At 37.6% G+C, this 20,709-nt stretch overlaps 1 protein-coding gene across 1 annotated transcript in view; it reads right to left on the reverse strand.

The window, feature by feature from the left end:
- The window catches only part of VIT (vitrin), a 74,164-nt gene that overhangs the window by 6,130 nt on the left and 47,325 nt on the right, over nucleotides 1-20,709 (reverse strand). Inside the window, exons 6-13 of the mRNA XM_058164562.1 lie at nucleotides 19,659-19,733; nucleotides 17,438-17,659; nucleotides 13,713-13,766; nucleotides 13,183-13,221; nucleotides 10,762-10,809; nucleotides 7,605-7,667; nucleotides 5,691-5,838; nucleotides 4,185-4,288 (exon numbers count right to left, since the gene is read on the reverse strand). Of these exons, the coding sequence (XP_058020545.1) occupies nucleotides 4,185-4,288; nucleotides 5,691-5,838; nucleotides 7,605-7,667; nucleotides 10,762-10,809; nucleotides 13,183-13,221; nucleotides 13,713-13,766; nucleotides 17,438-17,659; nucleotides 19,659-19,733 (753 nt within the window). The remainder of the gene's footprint in view (nucleotides 1-4,184; nucleotides 4,289-5,690; nucleotides 5,839-7,604; nucleotides 7,668-10,761; nucleotides 10,810-13,182; nucleotides 13,222-13,712; nucleotides 13,767-17,437; nucleotides 17,660-19,658; nucleotides 19,734-20,709) is intronic.

The following is a 20,709-nucleotide window of genomic DNA, read 5'->3' on the forward strand; positions in this document are numbered from 1 at the left end:
TTATTGTTTGAAATCCTAGGGCAATAAATGGTGATGTTAAAACATTCTATTCCACTGCATGGGTTTCCTCATACAGTGAATAGAATGTATCTTTACATTGACTCCATTTTTCAGAATTCAACATTGTTGATTTCATTTTCGTCGGGTCCTTCAATGGTGACAAAGAAAATGTTAATGCCAGACTCCCGTGCCAGCCTGGAGGCTTCTTCTACCTTATCAGTGGGCCATCCATCCACCAACACTACAGCCACGTTGGGGGCACCTCCTCGGTTGCCGTTGGCATCTTCAAAGTAGTTTTTGTTAACAAAGGACAAAGCTTTTCCTATGTGAGAAAGTGGCATACAGGAAAGGGGGGAAATCTTTAAAAAACTAGTTCCTTTTTATTTATTTGGCATTGTATTGCACGTTATTAAGACTAAAAATGATAAAATAGAACAGGGGTCTCCAACCTTGGCAACTTTAAGACTTGTGGACTTCAGCTCCTAGAATTCTGTGAGTTGAAGTCCACAAGTCTCAAAGTTGCCAAGGTTGGAGATGCCTGAAATAGAGGACAGAAGCAAACCCCAATCAAAAAACCCACCAAAGCCAATGTCAAGATCCAGCAGATCAGTAGGAAGCTCCTTATTGTCAGGCTCAATTAGACGTAAAGCAATTATCTGCACTGTGATTTTGAATACATGCTCCCGTTGAAATGTGAGTAGAAATAGCATTCACCCTGAAACAACAGCTGAAATAAACCTTCTGCCCACGTTATGATGGAAATATTCATAGCCATTAAAAACATATGATGGCAATAATTTTCTCAACCAAATGTGTCTGAGACTGCAGGTGTATATCAACTTTACATACATATCTAATCATCTTAATCCGTTCTGTTCCTACAGAAACTACTCAGATTTGTGGCAAGATGAAGTGGCATGATAAATTTTAGAAGCCGGAAAATAGTACAGTTCTAGCATCTTATTGTTTGAAATCCTAGGGCAATAAATGGTGATGCCAAAACATTCTATTCCACTGCATGGGTTTCCTCATACAGTGGAATAGAATGTATCTTTACATTGACTCCATTTTTCAGAATTCAACATTGTTGATTTCATTTTCCTCTCCCAAAATCAGAAAAGACAGTCTAGAATAAATGAAGCAGGTGATGATCTTGAGCCGAATCTATTAGAATAGAATAGAATAGAATAGAATAGAATAGAATAGAATAGAATAGAATAGAATAGGATAGAATAGAATAGAATAGAATTGAATTGAATTTATTGGCCAAGTGTGATTGGATACACAAGGAATTTGTTTTGGTGCGTATGCTCTCAATGTACATAAAAGAAAAAAAAAGGTACAACATCATCAAGGTACAACATTTACAACACAATTGATGGTCATAGGGTACAATTTAATCCTTAATGATAGCAACAAAAAGTTACAGTCATACAGTCATAAATGGAAAGAGATTAGTGATGGAAACGATGAGAAGATTAATAGCAATGTAGATTTAGTAAATAGTTTGACAGTGTTGAGGGAATTATTTGTTTAGCAGAGTGATGGCCTTTGGGGAAAAATTGTTCTTGTGTCTAGTTGTTCTGGTGTGCAGTGCTCTATAGCGTCATTTTGAGGGTAGGAGTTGAAACAGTTTATGTCCAGGATGCGAGGGATCTGTAAATATTTTCACGGCCCTCTTCTTGATTCGTGCAGTATACAGGTCCTCAATGGAAGGCAGGTTGGTAGCAATTATTTTTTCTGCAGTTCTAATTATCCTCTGAAGTCTGTGTCTTTCTTGTTGGGTTGCAGAACCAAACCATACAGTTATAGAGGTGCAAATGACAGACTCAATAATTCCTCTGTAGAACTGGATCAGTAGCTCCTTGGGCAGTTTGAGCTTTCTGAGTTGTTGCAGAAAGAACAGTCTTTGTTGTCCTTTTTTGATGATGTTTTTGATGTTAACTGTCCATTTTAGATCTTGCGATATGATAGAACCTAGAAATTTGAAGGTTTCTACTGTTGATACTGTGTTGTCTAGTATTGTGAGAGGTGGAAGTATGGAAGGGTTTTGTTGTGCCTTGTCCTCCCTCCTCTCCTCAGCCGGGCCCCTCCCATCTCCTGTTATCCGATTCAGAGTCTGATAATGAAGAGGAATGGCCTGGCTTGCCTCCAGCCCCCAGCCCTGGCACCATGCCCGGACAGAATGTCAGGAATGAACAAACAAACCTCACTCCTACAGCGTGTGAGCACAAAGCCAGCCACATGCTAGAATTGCCGGCAGCAGATCAGGAGGAAGGGATTTCACAGTGGACGGATCCCCGCTTCCAGATAATTGAGAGGCGACGTCAGCAAAAGGAAGGGAGGGGCAGGCCTGGATAAGTGCTGAGTCATGGAGCCACACCCCATGGAGCCCACCCTCTATAAAGGATCTGCTTTTTGGCATTCCTTGAGTCAAGCAAAGTCTCATCTGGTTTGCTGAAGTCACACCTTGGATTCCTGCCTGTCCTGAGAAATCTGAAAGGAATTTGGCAAAGCTGCAGAGGCTTCGTGGCCACGCTTGATAAAGACTTCCCAGACCCGGCTGTCGGAGGGGGAGGGGGACACGACAGGTTTCTCCTAAAGTCTACTACCATTTCTACAGTTTTGAGTGTGTTCAGTTCCAGATTGTTTCGGTCGCACCACAAGGCTAGTCGTTCGACCTCACGTCTATATGCGGATTCGTCATTGTCTCGAATGAGACCAATCACTGTTGTGTCATCTGCGAACTTCAGTAGTTTAACAGATGGATCGTTGGAGATGCAGTCATTGGTATACAGAGAGAAGAGAAGTGGGGAGAGCACACAGCCTTGGGGGGGCCCTGTGCTAATTGTACAGGTATCTGATGTGATCCTGCTTAGCTTCACCTGCTGCTTCCTGTTTGTTAGGAAGCTTGTGATCCACTTACAAGTCTGTTCAGGTACTTGTAGCTGGTTTAGCTTAGTTAGAAGAGTGTCTGGAATGATGGTATTGAATGCTGAACTAAAGTCTACAAAGAGGACCCTTACATAGGTCTTTGGAGATTCAAGATGTTGTAAGATGTAGTGCAGAGCCATATTAACAGCATCATCTGTTGATCTATTTGCTCGGTATGCAAATTGCAAGGGATCTAAGAGCAAATCCGTGATGGTTTTCAAGTAGGAAAGCACTAGCCTTTCAAAGGCTTTCATGACTACAGATGTTAAAGCAACTGGTCTATAGTCATTCAGTTCCTTGATCGTGGGCTTCTTCAGCACTGGGATGATGGTAGAGTATTTGAAGCAAGAAGGAACATAGCACATCTCTAGTGATTTATTGAAGATATGGCTGAAGATGTGGGCCAATTGGTCAGCACAGACTTTTAAGCAAGAAGGAGTTATCTTGTCTGGGCCTGGAGCTTTTCCTGGCTTTTGTCTATGAAACAGGTCCTGCACTTCCTTTTTTGTGATCACTAGAGGTTGTGAACCCAATGGGATGGGGTCAGTTGTAGGAGGCTTGGCTGTTGTTGGTGTGTCTGAGATGGGGGTTGTGGAGATAGGTGGCTGTAGTGTCCTTTCAAACCTGCAGTAAAACTCATTCAGGTCATCTGCCAGTTGTTGATTACCTTCAGCCTGGGAAGGAGGTTTGCCATAGCCGGTGATATTTTTAAGAGTTTTCCACATGTTTGCTGGTTCATTTGCTGACAACTGATTCTTTAGCTTCTCAGAGTAGCTTCTTTTTGCTGCTCTGATCTCCCTTGTTAGTACATTTCTGGCCTGATTGTACAGCATTTTATCATCTTTCCTGGAGTCTTCCTCTTTGGAATGACGTAGCTGCTTAAGTTTAGGTGTGAACCAAGGTTTGTTGTTACTGTATATTAGCAAGTTCTTTGTCGGTACACATAGGTCTTCACAGAAGCTGACATATGATGTTACAGTATCTATGAGTTCATCCAGGTCTGCAGAGGTATCTTCAAAAATGTTCCAATCAGTCAAAGCAGGCTGCAGCTTTAATTTTGACTCCTCCGTCCAGATCTTCACTGATTTAATTGTTGGTTTTGTGGTTTTAAGTCTTTGCCTGTAAGCAGGTACCAGGTGAATCATGCAATGATCAAAGTGTCCTACAGCTGCACATGGTTAAGAAACAATAACTTCAAATCTTGGCATCTGATTCTTAAACAGATTTGGTATGACATATCAGCTACCTACCAACATTTGATAAGCCTCCTTTTTGGGATATTTTCTCAATGGCATTTTTTAAGTCCTTGGTATTTGCATAGGTGTTCAAGTTAAATTCAGTAGAAGGGTTATCGCTGTTTGTAAAACAAAGAGAAAAAAAACATGTAAAAGTATTCACAGCAGCCCATTAATGAAAGTAAATAAAGTTGATTTTCAGGTAATTTTTTCCAAGCAAAGAATTATATGAATGCTGAAGTTTATGCGTTTACTTGTCACAATTGTTACTTGTAAACAATTAGCATGGGTAATTTGTAGAGATGTTTTTTTAAAAGCAGAAAATAGAACTTTCTGTATAATAATTAACTATTAAAAAACAATTTACTATTAATTATTAATAATAATTTGCTATGAATTATTACTAGTAATAATAATAGTAAATTATTAATAGTAAATTGTTTGAATTGTTAAATAATTCATATTGAAGTATTAATTTACTATTTGCTAATTCCATCTTTCAAATAACTGGAGATCAGCTCTTTGGTTTAATAAAGGCATACCTACTTAATTTTACATAAGTTTATTAGTAGTCAATTGTTTTGTTTTTCATGTTGGAACTTGAGATGGTCCTTCCTCAAGGCATCTAATTAAACTTTCTGAACCCATTATCACCTGAGACAAAAACATAGCATGACCCATATTTCATCCCTAAGAGGTTGGTAGCTTTCTCTCCCCCAATGTTTAGAATCCTTATATCTCTGAAATGTATCCAGGAAAATATAACGCTATATATAAAGATCAAATGTAAGATAGATTTTGGATAGCTAGAATTGGGGACTGACCTGTTTAATTTTATGTCTATTTTTTCCCCATCGATTCTGATACTCCAGCTATTTTGAAATTGGGTTGTATACATATATGCCCCCCACCCCCCCACCCCCACACACATGTTGCATATTTATTATTCCAATACACCCGTAATATAAATAAAGTTAAATATAAATAAAATGAACAAATTGAAAATAAACTATCCCAAATAGGCAATATTCAAAGAAAACAAAATACTGAGTATGTATAAGTTGCCGTTTCTGCTATATCTTTTATGCCCTTCTACTGGAACTCTTGGATATATTTGGTTACTGCCAAAGGCAGAACATTAATTTATGACACTTTTTTTTTTACTTTGGCCTTCCTGAAGGGTTACAACTACTTTTTAGAGTATAATATTTAATACACAATAGAAGAAATGAGTGCCCACCTTGTCCCGTTATTGGCTAATACTGCTAATCTGTTAGCAAATCTAAAGTCAGATACTCACCTAAATCCATAAAAATTCATAAAATAGGAGTTAGAAAAAGAGTTAACATATCTTTCGAGTTTATCAATATTTATTTTTGTAGGTGCTTGTGTGTATGCGTGTGTGTGTATGATTGTCTGTGTCTATGTGTGTATGTATGTTTATGTATGTGTATGATACACATTCTAAAATCTATATTATCTTCTTAAATAATGGTTTTTATAAAAACAATGCACTATTACCCATACTGAACAATGCCCATGAAAGGCCCTATTGGGCCAACATTCAAGGCTTGAGATACATCTTTGAGGAATTGTTTCTGGATCTGAAAACGGCGCCTGCCAATGCTCCAGCTCCCGTCTATCAAGAAGGCTAAGTCAACTTTGCAATCTAGGAAAATAAATTAGATTAAATACATTACAAATATATTAGAAGACCATTTCTATTGTATATTCTATGTTAAGATCATAACATCTCATTTATCTCTCAAGTGCTCTGCCTATCACTATTTGTGGTTATAATGATGTTTGCAAGGGTTCTCAGAAGTGCAGAACAGCCAAGATTGTCCAAAGCAGTGCATGCAGCCCCTAATTTCACAGGATATGTTACAGCAATGATCAGCCATCCAAATAACTTTTTCATGGCATTTGTTCTAATCTGGATACCCTAGTGGTGTTTTTTTTCTTTAACCAACAGCCAAATTGCAGGGGCATATAATAACTTTGGGTGAGGTCTAGATCTTTTGAGCACACTAGGGCTAGTCACCAGTGGTGACATTCAAATAAATTAACAACTGGTTCCCTGCCCTAATGACCAACTGGATAGGTGTGGCTGGGTGGTCATGTGACTGGGTGGGCATGGCCAACTCGACATCACTCATGACGAGGGGCGCTTCATCTCACCTGGCGTCTTGTGACCATGGGGATGCTACAATGGTTGAAAAAAATAAAACAAAAGGAGATTTCTTCCAACAACCGGTTCTCTGAACTGCTTAGAAAGTTAACTACCGGTTCTAGTGAACAGACGTGAACCAGTTGAATCCCACCTCTGGTAGTCACAGACATTTAAGTAATTAATGCTTATTCAGAAACAAATGATTGAGTGTTGGATCCAGTTGCTTGAAAAACTATAACCTTTTTCCAGAGGGGGGAAAAAGAGGGAAGCTAATTTCTTCATCCTTTTGGTCCTATATGGACCTTGAAGGGTCTTCTGAATTTTCACACAACATAGGGGAAAAGAGAAACAGATCAATATTGCCTTTGTTGGATTGAGCTCCTTCTACAAAATAAGTTTTTCTAGTCATTGAACAATGAATCTGCATCAAGCTTCATAGAGCTGTGGGTGTGTAAACTATCTATGCTTTACACCTAATAATTTATCATAATAGGAAGAATGCTATGATTTTTTTTCTTACTTTCTTCTGACTTTCTAAAGATGGAGATTACTTGTTCGTGTCATTCAGTTCATTCACAAATAGATTGAAGTTTAGTCCAGGAATAGCTTACCTATGTAAAACAATTTTAATGCTGTATACATCACCCAATGCCCTTCTCTGAGAGAGATGGGAAGTTAGGGTATGAAATATGAGAAGAGAGGACTCATTGGAAAAGACCCTGATGTTGGGAAAAATTGAAGGGAAAAAGAGAAGGGGACGACAGAGGATAAGATGGTTAGATAGTGTCATTGATGCAATGAGCATGAATTGGGCAAACTCTGGGAGACAGTGGAGGACAAGGGTACCCTGGTGTGCTATGGTCCATAGGGTCATGACTTAGCGACTGAAAAATAAATAAATAAATATCTTTAATACATGCATTTACGCTCATTTATTTGTATTGGGTAATATAACTCTGCATAAAAAATAATCCCTTCTCTCTCTCTTTTTACAGTAACCAAATTAATTATTATCACTTGTTATGGCTGCAAGCTAGTGAAAAAAATCTGCATTTATTAACAAATGATCAACATTTGACTATACCTGAATGGAAATTAATTTGGTCCCACTAGTAGTTCTGCTAGATTTCTCTTTGATCCCATTCCCCCCCCCCATCCCAAGAAGCAGATTTCATACATGAAATGCCAAGCCAGTAAAATATTCTCTTTGTCTGCTCAAAACAGATTATGAAAGGACCTAAATACATTTCTGATTCACCTACTTGGATTTCCCTGGGAAACTGGCTTCAGAGGCTTTGGGACTATATCTTCCTTGGAGCTGAAACCTAGAATGATCAATGTTATATATTATTAAATTTGAAGGTCAGGAAAGAGGAGACATTCACATCAAATATCAGTCTGCTAATTCAGTGATGAACAAGGAAATCATGGAGATGCCTTCAGATGCTTGATTCAGCACAGAAAGGGAAAATGTTTTAGACAAGAATGAACTTCTGTCAGTGCCCAGATAAAATGGAAGAATTGGGTTGTAAAGCATAGGTCCAGTTGTGCCCTGGTACAACTTCCTTGGAGAGCTCAGAAAGCTTTACAGTCCAGTGTTTTCAACTTATTTTATATTCAGTCCCACCTCTTACTTTCAAAGAAACTGGGTCTCAACATGATAGAGACAAAAAGTTATGTGTGCTGGTAGTCCTTGCTTTACAATCACAATTGGGATCAGACTTTCAGTTGCTAAGCAAGGTGATTGTTAAGTGAATTATCACATGATTGGACCCAATTTTACAACCATTTTACCCTAGTTGTTAAGTGAGTATCTGCAGTTCTTAAGTGATTCATGAGGTTTTTAAGGGAAACCAGCTTCCCCTGTTGACTTTGCTTGTTGGAAGCCAGCTGGGCAGGTTGCAAATCAGGATCCCAGACCATAAGACACCGCAACCATTGTAAAGTGCAATTACATGGCCATGAAGATGATGCGATGGTTGAAACTTTGAGGGCAGGTTGTAAGTCACTTTTTCTGAAAGTGTTGTTACTTCAAATTGTCGTTACACAAATAAATCACAAGCCGAGGGCTAGCCGCATTACATTTTTCCCTATAAGTGAAATGTTAGAAACTTAAGCTAAAATTTCAGTGATATCAGATGTGTCCTAACTACACTGGTTCTGAATGCACCTGTGGCATGTTTTACCACTAGTTGAGAACCAGTCCTATAGTACATGTATTACCGGATGTGCAGGGCTACATTCTACATTCTTCACCTGCTGGATGAGGCTATCCCTGGAGATGCACAGGCAACACAAGTGGACAGAGAACCCCACCACAATTAAGTGGCTCAGCCTGATGTCTCACAATAAGGTAAAGCACATATGTGCAAGTCGTTCCCGACTCTAGGGTGCGATGCTCATCTCTGTTTCAAAGCTGAAGAACCAGTGCAGAAGATGTCTCTGTGTCTGTGGTCATGTGGCCAGAATGACTAAACGCCAAAGGCACACAAAACGCTGTTACCTTCCCACTAAAGGTGGTCCCTATTTTTCTACTTGCATTTTTTATGTGCTTTCGAACTGCTAGGTTGGCAGAAGCTGAGACAAGTAATGGGAGCTCACCCGGCTATGCGGCACTAGGGATTTGAACTGCTGAACTACCGACCTTTCGATCGACAAGCTCAACGTCCTAGCCCCTGAGCCACCGTGTCCCTTCTATCTCACAATACCAACCTTTAAATGCTGCACCACTCGCCTGTCTGTTTGCAAGCTCTTGGGTCCCCTAAAAACCTGAAGACCCCCAGAGCTTAAAAGACCATCATGGGGGAGGGGGACACACACTTTGCTACTGCAAGTTGGGAAACACAATTCATTTCTGAATCCCAGATAACACAGAGCATCTTATGTTCAAAGGTTATTTATGCAGTTCTTATGCAGAGTTGAACTTTTTTAAAAAATTATTTTCACCAACTCTGCTTGCATTATCATAGACACAGCTCTCTTTTTAAAAATGTGATTTTATACAAAGTGCTAAAAGCAAGAGCAAAAATTCATTCAAACTAAAATAGAGGAAAAGGGGGAAAAAGAAGGAAATAAAAGAGAAAGCTAAATGCCAAAAAAAAAGGAAAGAAAAAAGGTAGAAGAAAAATAGAAAAGAAAGAAAAAAACTTAAAGAAATGACTTCTTATCTTCTTTACAGCAGTTATGACTAAAATTAGAGATACAGCTCTTTCTTTAAAGCTACAACATTTCTTCTTTCTATAATCTATCCTGTCCAATTGTCAAAATCATCAACTTACTTTTTCTGTTTTATTTTTTTAAAAGTCCACAAGTCAGCACTAAACACAAATATTGTCTTTTCTCTAATCAAAAGGTCGATCTGGCCACCTAGCAAACTTCTATCATCTTCACAAAAAATCAGACAGGGCTTCAGTGTTGCCTTGAAAGCCGGCTATGCCAGCAACCTCAGAACTGGAAGGCCACCCATTGTGCATTTCTCAGAGCTGTTTGAAAAGGTTGCTGTTTCCAGGGAGGTCTTCAAGTTCCCAGGCTTGCTTCAAAATGGCATTGTCAAGTCCTGAGAATCTCAGCTCATTGACGTGGGACTTTGTGGCAAGCTAATTAAGCTTTTTCACCACCAGATTGTCACAGCTGTCCGGGCTCATTAAATCTCTATTCAGGCAACAGTTGTCTCATACTAACTAAAAATAATTCTCTTTGAAATGATAATTGGCACGCATCAAACAATTACTAGGCCAACTTTGTATTGCATTCTGGTCTCTTGGAAATCCTCCATCATGGTAGCTCCCTCTATCTAAGATAGAAATTCTTTTGCAATGAATCGCTTTCTATCCATCATGAACTATCTGTCGGCTTGTACAGTTTATTTCCTAATACTGACACTCTTCTAAAATGATCCGAACATCAATGGATGCTTTGGCCAAAATAAACAAAACCAGCAACTACCAAACACGAACACAAATTCAAGAAATTTGTTTGCTTGCATACTCCCTTTGTGTAATGCCAACATCAGGCAGTAATTTGTAACGTGAAACTATCTCTGAAAGGAAAAAAACCTAGAATGATCTCATTTTATCTTATACACTGGATGAATTCAGCCTGTGTGCCAAATGAAGTACTTTTTCAGTGGGGATCCATAAATGAAAATTGATCAGCTGATCAAGAGTGTGTAGTATAAATCTAATTCAAAGCACTTCAATTTACTATTTCAAATTATCTGACATATTTGCTTATATGCCTTAATTTGCACATATTTTTATGAACTGAGTGGGACACAAGACTCAAAAGAATCGTCTCTCATCATCCTATGTAAGGAACTTCACCATAACAAAAAATAAAGGTTTACGTTTCCTGCACACATGAGATACGCACACTTGTACATTGTTGCTGCTTAACAGACTTTGTGGAAAGATTTTTTACCTGGGTCCAAAAGGCTTGATCCAGACTTCCACGCATCTGTTTCGGTAGCTGTTATGGACAAAAGACAAACTTAATTATTATTCAAACTCACTATTTAATCTTAAACTAATGGAAAAAATATTACATCTTAAAATACATGAGATCAACTTTGTTGAAATAATGAAAATAGCAGAGCATGTACCAGTAAAACAAACCCTGCCTTAAGTTTATTTTGAGAGGCATTTCTGGCTGTCACAAAAATCCTTGGAGTTGTAACATGAACTTGGAGAAACAGTTTATGGCTTTCCTGTAGTAGAGGATCTTCTTCTCTTTTGCAAGTATCAAATTTTAATACTAAGATCTTGTTCTACCCTCAGGTGCTTTGGAGAATAGTTTGACTCCCTCTTCTTTGTGGAAGCCCCTGAGATATTGGAACACTGCTATCATGTCTCCCCTAGTCCTTCTTTTCATTAAACTAGGCATACCGAGTTCCTGCAACCGTTCTTCATATGTTTTAGCCTCCAGTCCCCTAATCATCTTCGTTGCTCTTCTCTGCACTCTTTCTAGAGTCTCAACATCCTTTTTACATCGTGGCGACCAAAACTGAATGCAATATTCCAAGTGTGGCCTTACCAAGGCATTATAAAGTGGTATTAACACTTCACCTGACCTTGATTCTATCCCTCTGTTTATGCAGCCCAGAACTGTGTCGGCTTTTTTTGGCAGCTGCTGCACACTGCTGGCTCATATCTAAATGGTTGTCCACTAGAACTCCAAGATCCCTCTCACAGTTACTACTATTGAGCAAGGTACCATATATCTGGTACCTGTGCATTTTGGGTTTTTTGCCTAAATGTAGAACCTTACTTTTTTCACTGTTGAATTTCATTTTGTTAGTTAGTGCCCAATATATATATTGTTGTGACAAAATAAATAAATAAATAAAATAAAAATAAACTTGATTGTTGGGCAAAAAAAAAAAAAGATCCTTCTGTATCTTGAGCCTATCTTCTGGAGTGTTGGTTATTCCTGCCAGCTTGGTGTCATCTGCATATTTGATGAGTTCCCCATCTATCCCCTTGTCCAAGTCATTAATGAAGATGTTGAAGAGTACTGGGCCTAAAACAGAGCCTTGGGGTACTCCACTGCATACTTCCCTCCATGTGGATGTAGTTCCGTTGAGGACTACACGTTGAGTGCGGTTGGTCAGCCAGTTACGAATCCATCTGGTGGTGGTGCTGTCTAACCCACATTTTTCTACTTTATCTAGTAGTAGGTTATGGTCTACTTTATCAAATGCTTTGCTGAAGTCCAAGTAAATTATATCGACAGCATTCCTCTGGTCCACTAATTTTGTCATTTTGTCAAAGAATGCAATGAGATTAGTCTGGCATGATATGTTTTTGACAAACCCATGTTGGCTTTTGGTTATTACTTTGTTTGCTTCTAGGTGTTCAATCATTCATTGCTTGATTATATTTTCCAGAATCTTCCCTGGTATTGAGGTCAGACTGATAGGTCTGTAATTTCCTGGATCTGTTTTGTTTTCCTTTTTTGAAGATGGGAAGTACATCAGTTCTTTTCCAGTCCTCTGGCAGTTCCCCTGTGCTCCAGGATCTTTGAAAGATATATTTCAGTGGTTCTGAGATCTCGTCTGCCAGTTCCTTCAGAACCTTGGGGTGTAATCCATCCAGTCCTGATGATTTGAACTCGTCTAGGGTAGACAGGTGTTCACTTACCATTTTTTCCCCTATTTTAACTTGTGTTCCTAATCTGTTGTTTGTGGTGCTGTTTTTGATAGGTTGGATTGTTTTTTTCCTTTTGTGTAAAGACAGATGCAAAATATGAGTTAAGTAGATCTGCTTTCTCCCTGTTGCTTGTCACCTTCTTGCCACTTTCTCCCAGCAATGGGCTAATTGTTTCCTTGACTTTTTTCTTGTTTTTAACATGTTGGAAGAAGCTTTTTTTGTTATTTTTTACTTTTGTCGCTAACCTTTGTTCGTTGTGAGCCTTAGCTTTCCCCACTTCATCTTTACAGGCTCGGGCTATTTGCTGATATTCTGCCTTAGTTAATTGCCCCTCTTTCCACTTTTTATACTTGTCCTTTTTTTCTTTCAATTTATCAGATAGTTCTTTAAGCATCCATGCTGCTTTCTTTTGAGATTTATTATTTTTCTTCTTCATTGGTATTGTGCTAGACTGGGCTTTTATAATCTTATAATAAAAACCTTATTCAAAAGCAAGTATATTGAGATAGTTTTACTTTTAAGAATATGAGTTCTTTCTAAGGAAAATTTTCAAATAATAAATGCTTTATCTATTTTAGGATGAAGAATAGTTCTGTTAGTTGTGTAGCCACAAGCCTTAAAATGTTTTACTGATCAGTTAATTAATAAACTTTAACATTCTCTTAATTAGAAAATCCATTGAATTAGGACATACCTTGATTCTGAGTCCTTCCTTGTGCAGCTTGAACTTGCCCTAAAACAGGAATTGAGATAGAATATTTTATTTGAAATTTTGCAAACTTTGTAAAAACTTTTTTTAAAAAGAATTTATTTTACTCTTTTGAAAGTTGAAAATGCTTGTGTTAATCCTTTAAACTAGAGCTGTGATGGCACAGTGGTTAGAATGCAGTATTGCAGGCTAATTCTGCTGACTGCAAGGTGTTTGATCCTGACCCATTCAAGATTGACTCAGACTTCTATCCTTCTGAGGTTGGTAAAATGAAGATCAAGATTGTTGGGGGCATTAAGTTGACTCTGTAAGCCACTTACAGAGGGCTATAGAGCACTATAAAGCGGTATATAAGTTTAAGTGCTATTACTATATTATAGATATAATTGAAATTTCAGCACTTTCTTCTCTACTGAATGAAATCAATTTAAAATAGGTAGTTGGTTTTATTAATATTTGCCTTCAGGTACACCTGAGAGAGCTGTGGTTTCAGTAAAGCCTGTCCTGGTACTTACTTGATGCTGCCGCCACCGCCATTGCTGAATAAACTGGATGGACATTGCTAGAGCCTAAGAACAAACAAGAAAATTTCTTACTACTGAGAACAAAAACAAAAGAATGGTAGTGTGTGAAAGAAGCTGATGGGGGCAGCAAGGGGAAAGAGTTAAAGCATAAATATCAGCCTAGATGTTTTAGTTTTGGATATATTTTTCACTTCTTGGTGACTTCATGAACACAATCATGAAATTTTCTTAGCAACAATACAGAAGGGATGGTTGATCCCGACAGGGAAAGAAATTGTGAAGTGAAATAAGACATTGTGTTGCTAAGGGACTCAACTCTTGCTCTTGGGGTAGTCTTCTGATGAGTCCATGTATAGCACATTGTTTGGGAGTGAGCTTGATGCCAGTGGCATCCATGTGAAATTCCAAATGAAAACTAAGTTAAGAGAGATGGAAAAAAAAGAAGGAAAGTAATCTGGAAAGATGAAATGGAAGGTTGAGACTGAAGAAGTCCTGGTCTCAGGTGATTGACAGAGCCTGCATGTTCTCCAGCACAAGGAAGCTGACATCTGGGAAAAGATTGACCTACTCTCACAGGAAGCTGTGCCATAACTTTTTTCAGCCCTGTTTTCAGAGGGAGGGCGAGGGAGATGTCCTACCTCAGAATGTTCTGGCTTTGAAAAATCTTTTTCATTCAGGTGAAAAAATTAAGAGCAAAAGTACGTGCTGCAGAATTGGAAAAACAATAATATACCAACCAAAGATAATGTAATTAGCAAAGTTTAAAATGTGCGGAAATGGATAAGCTTACGAAGGAGATGCAAGAAAAAGAGGAAACAGAATATTACCTAGTATGGGAGAAATGGTATAAATGGTTGGGGGAAAAAGAAAAAAGACAAAGATTAAATAATGGTTGAAATAGGAGTAGAAATATAAAAACAAATAGGAGGAAACAAAAATTGTTGAAAGGAAATTGTGTACACATTTATGTCTATGTATATATGTAAATAAAATAATATTAGAAATATATATATAAAAGATACATTAGGATTAGGGAGAAAAAATGCATAAGTATTGGTTACTGATGCGAAACTGTTGAAAAGAAAAAAGTGTTAAGATTTCTTTTTGTTTTAAAAAATGTTTAATAAAAATATTTTTTTTAAAAAAAGAATATCATTGCAAAATTACACCAGCCAATTTTATTGTTTTCTGAATCTTGATCACATTTTAGAGAGATTAAGAATAACTTAATAATACAATAATAAAGACACATTGGAAAGGGGGAAAAAGTATGTGCTGCATTTTATTTTGTGAAACCAACTCTCTCTATATTGAATACTTATAAACAAACCATTAAGAATGTTAGCCTCTCTTTCAAAAACTTTTAAAATAGATGGGCAACATATGTCTGTCTAGATGTTAGAAGATTGAGGTCACGATTATTAATATCTCAATAATATCTGAAAGGCCACACATTCCCAATTCTTAGGAAAAATTGTTAATTCATGTTTATGAAAAATTAAAAGGACTATTTTATGAGGCTGATATTCTAAAGTGGAAAAAGGGCTGGAAAGGGCTGTGGAAAGCATTGCTTTGCTAGTAGAGAAAGATTTGTGAAAAAGTCTAAAATAATACTTGACAACACAGTATCAACAGTAGAAACCTTCAAATTTCTAGGTTCTATCATATCGCAAGATCTCAAATGGACAGCTAATATCAAAAACATCATTAAAAAAGGACAACAAAGAATGTTCTTTCTGCACCAACTCAGTAAGCTCAAACTGCCCAAGGAGCTGCTGATCCAATTCTACAGAGGAATTATTGAGTCTGTCATTGGCACCTCTATAACTGTCTGGTTCGGTTCTGCAACCCAACAAGAAAAACACAGACTTCAAAGGATAATTAGAACTGCAGAAAAAACAATTGCTACCAACCTGCCTTCCATTGAGGACCTGTATACTGCACGAATCAAGAAGAGGGCCGTGAAAATATTTGCAGATCACTCGCATCCTGGACATAAACTGTTTCAACTCCTACCCTCAAAACGACGCTATAGAGCACTGCACACCAGAACAACTAGACACAAGAACAGTTTTTTCCCGAAGGCCATCACTCTGCTAAACAAATAATTCCATCAACACTGTCAGACTATTTACTGAATCTGCACTACTATTAATCGTTTCATAGTTCCCATCACCAATCTCTTTCCACTTATGACTGTATGACTATAACTTGTTGCTGGCAATCCTTATGATTTATATTGATATATTGACCATCAATTGTGTTGTAAATGTCGTACCTTGATGACCGTATCTTTTCTTTTATGTACACTGAGAGCATATGCACCAAGACAAATTCCTTGTGTGTCCAATCACACTTGGCCAATAAAATTCTATTCTAAAAGGCTGCCTCTGGACAACCTACCACCACATTCATGAAAGTTTCAGTTGCTGACTAGGTAGTCCTTGACTTACAATCACAATTGAGCCCAAAATTTATGTTGCTAAGCAAGACAGTTGTAAAGTGAACTTTACGATCCTTTTAACCAAAATTGTTAAGTGATTCACTGCAGTTATTAAGTTAGTAGCATGATTGCTACGTGAATCTGGCTTCTCCATTGTCTTTGTTCGTCAGAAAGTCACAAAAGGTCACATAACTCTGGGATACTGCAACCATTATAAATATGAGTCAGTTACCAAGCATCTGAATTTTGATGTAACTATGGGGATATTGCAACACTGTAAGTGCGAAAAATGGTCATAAGTCACTTTTTTCAGTGCTGTTGTAATTTCGATGGTCACTAAATGAACTTTAGTAAGTTGAGGACTACCTTGTGCCGCAGTGTACTTCTCATTAATATTGTTAGACTATTATAATAGAATAAATGGAATAAAAAAAAATTAAAAAGAATTTAAAAAGAAAAAAGTGTTATGAATTCTATGAAAATTAACTTGATTGCTTTATACCTTGTTTTGTTTGAACTTGGCTTATGACTACATGTAATAAACCAGGACTACATGCAAACTTTCACAAGCCTGGCAGAGCTTTTTCAGATAGAACATGTAGAGCCTAGATTATGAAAGGATTTTTGGGCAGAGTGCAGAAAAGCACTGGATATGAATGAAGCAGCTGAGACTGAAACTAAAGAAGACAAAGACTATTAGGCGTCCTAATCAAGAACTGGAAGCACAGTTGTATCTAAAAAGTTTAAGCCCTCTGATCAAATAGTACATTTCAGTGTTCTATTTAGAAAATGAGCAAACGATGGGGCTGAAGAGAAATGGTTATATCAACCATGAAGAACCATCTGTATAAAAGAAGGATAGATGTTTTGGAATGGCATTCACAATGTAGGTTTGGAGGTGTGATACATGAGGTGCGTGCACGGAGAGCTATGAATATTTCTGAATGAAAAGAATTGTGTAGGGCTGAAACATTTTTTAAATCCACATTGAGGTAACATGGAAGAGACTCATGAGTCTCTTTGGAAGAGACTCAGACATTTCTTTACTTCACTGAACTATAAGAAGTAGGAGGAGATAGAGCACCATCAGACTTGCATGGTTCTGAACAGACTTCTGTGGAGTCATCAGAAGACCACTGCTTTACATTTGAGATGAGATGATGAGATGAGATGAGAATGGTGATGAGGAGGCAGATCTAACAAATTGGTTCCATTGCCCTATCGAATTGGGTTATTAAAAGCTAGATTGGGAAGCTCTTCTCATTCCACTCACCCAGATCCCTGACCTTGTGCACTGCAATGAGAGGCTTTGCCACTGTAACGGTTGTCACTTTGGTGAAGGTCGCTGGTGCAATGGTGGTTGAAGTGGTGGTTTTCTTTGGAGTTGTGCTGACAAATTCGGTTGTGATGGTAAAGGGTTTGAATGTGTGAGCGGCACCATGTGTGGCCGGTAATGGAGCAGCAGTTGTCTGAGATCCTTTCCGTAATGAATTTCCTATATTAAGATTGAAATATAGCATCTCACTGAAAAAAGCACTTTCTTTAATAGTTTTGCCCTCCATATGTGCCAGCTAACATCATTAGGTTGGATTTCAGCTGTAGTTTGGGGATGGTTGTAAATGAAGATACAATATGATCTACATAAAAACAGCTAGAACTAAAAGAAGGTCAACAATCTCTCGTCAGCACTGCCAAACCCATGAGAAAGATCTTGTGCTCAGCAGTCCAGCAGTGAACCAACGTCTTCATTTACAACAGATGGTTTGTGTTTTCGAAGTATTTTGTATCAAGATTGCCCTTTTTAGTAAAAACAATATAATAAAGAAATGTACTGTGTGTGTATAGGTGTGTGTATATATGTTGTCAAATTGGGGCTTGAATATGAATAAGTAAAATGTAAAATAATTTAGAAAAAAATTAATGTAATGAAGGTAATTTTGAGGGTAAAGCAGTGGTGAAATGTAACATTTGTTACTACTGGTTCTGTGGGTTTGGCTTGGTGGTGGTGGGATAATGTGACTGGGTGGGCGTGGCCAACTTTTTTTTTTTTACTTTTAAAAGCATTTTTTCTACAACTTCTTCGGCCGAAGAGGTTGTAGAAAAAATGCTTTTAAAGGGTTCTGACGATCCCAGCTGAGCTGTGTAATCATCAAAGGCTTTTTTTTTTTACTTTAAAAGCATTTTTTTGGCCAAAGAATTTTTGCTACCAGTTCTCCAAACCACCCACTACCGGATCAGGCGATCCGGTCTGAACTGGGAGCATTTCACCCCGGGGTAAAGCTTCATTCTCCAAGCTTGTGGGTTGGTTTCTGCACATTTTGTTATCAGGCTACTAGGCAAGGTAACATCTTCAGCAGAGTTTAGACTCACAGTGGATAAACATGCCAAATCCAGTCTAAACATCTGGCTGATTGCAATTAATCATAATAATGTCAGAAGGGGCACATTTTTCCAGTGTAATTATTAGGAGCTTGACATTGCTTTTAATAAAAGTGAATTCTGCAATTATTGGCCAAGCTTGGTGGGTTTCAAAGAAATGCTGAAATGTAAATTTTTAATACAAAATTTAAAATGCTTCATTTTTTATTTATAACATGTCTTGATTCTTATTCAGTTGATGTCATAGACATCAGTTGGATAAATTGTCAAAACAGTCCTTTTAAAAAAATATTCACTGGGATGAAAAAAGGCAGCCCAAAAATAGCTCAAACAGTTGCATTGCAGATATAAATGAAAACAGTACCTTCATGATGAAGATTGTTTGTGCCTGAAGATCATGCATTAAATTTTACTTCAAAACATGGTGGAAAACTCACCTCCAAAGCAGAAACCATTGGAAAGGAACCAAACAATAATTTTACAGTATTAGTTCCAAAGCTAGAAAGATATAACAAATCCCTGGTCTCTAGTATTCCAAGCAAAGATCAAACAACAAAAAATGACATGTATAAAATATTGATCGCAAACAGCTGGAATATATAGATATGCTAGCAGAAGATTCCAAATACAAAATGGATTGCTTTCTAAGGAAAAAAACAAACCAAAAAGGTTAACATAGGGTATCCTTGAAGCCAGAAAATCATTAAAAGCTCATTCCTAGAAATGAGATCTTGTATCTTTGCTACATGAGTTGGTTCAAGGCTTTGATGATGAGAGTAAAAGGCTGACCCTACATTTGCAGCTGTAAGGTATGAGGAGAGGCAGAGCAACATAAACCCTTGAATTTTATTTCTCAGGGCATAAACTCTAATCAATTAATCATTACCAGACACTGATTTGCACAATATTTTTTTTAAAAAAAACCCTTCTTAAGCCATGTTAAGTGATGAATACAGAAAACGGCATTAAAGAAACATTTATAATATTATGCTTCTATAAATTAGCATAAATAAGGTTACAAATGTATCCTGCTCAATTTAATCTAAGTAACCACAACATGGATACATATGTGGAGAAACAATAATACACCCTCTAGCAGAAAATCCATCACTTGCCTTTAGTGACTGTGCTTTCAGAAGACGAATAAGTCAGAGTTGATGGGTACTGCACACCTCTTTTGGGCTTGCCTTCTAAAGAAAACAAAATAGAAATCTTCAGTCAGTGAATAGATGATCATAAAGCTTCTACTATTTTAAGCCAGCAGGTAAGGAGTTTAGGGCTGCATCAACTGTGCATGGTATATCAAGAACTGGGCACTCGAATTCAATGATGTCACATATTATTATATCATACACAAATGATATGAGCCATGGTGGCGCAGTGGTTAGAGTGCAGTACTGCAGGCTAGTTCTGCTGCCTGCCTGCCTGCATTTTGGCAATTCAAATCTCACCAGGCTTAAGGTTAACTCAGCCTTTCATCCTTCCGAGGTGGGTAAAATGAGGACCCAAATTGTTGGGGGCAATATGCTGACTCTGCAAACCACTTAGAGAGGGCTGTAAGGTGGTATATAAGTCTAGGTGCTATTGCTATTACTATATCAATTGTGGACTTACAGTCTGGTTGACACAAATTATATCACTATCATCATTTACAAAAGGGGGCAGTTATTCCACCTTGCTTTCCTCATGGACACCATGATTCATGAGATCATACTTCTTAAAAAAGCTTTCCACTAATATAGCAGAACCCCTAAGCATAACCTTTGGAAAAGCCTTCACGACCAGTTCCCTTCCCAAACTTTGGTCACTAGCCACGGTCATCCCTGTCTTCAAAAAAGAAGACCCCAGTTTAGTTGAAAATTACAGACCAATCTCTCTATGTTGCATCACCTGTAAAGTTATGGAATCTATCATCAGGTAGATTCCAGGACTGGCTTGAATTTTAATTTTTAGTTGATTTTATGGGTTTTAATTTTTATTAATTTTATAGGTTTGACTGTATTTTAAAATTGGGCCAAATTTAATAAGTTTTTTAATGTTTGTTTTTAGTATTGTATGTGTTTTTTCATTGTATTTTATCTTGGCTGTAAACTGCCCTGAGTCCTTCGGGAGAAGGGCGGTATACAAATTAAAATATTATTATTATTATTATTATTATTATTATTA

This window comes from Ahaetulla prasina, chromosome 1, assembly GCF_028640845.1.
Source record: "Ahaetulla prasina isolate Xishuangbanna chromosome 1, ASM2864084v1, whole genome shotgun sequence".
NCBI classification, from domain to species: Eukaryota; Metazoa; Chordata; class Lepidosauria; order Squamata; family Colubridae; genus Ahaetulla; species Ahaetulla prasina.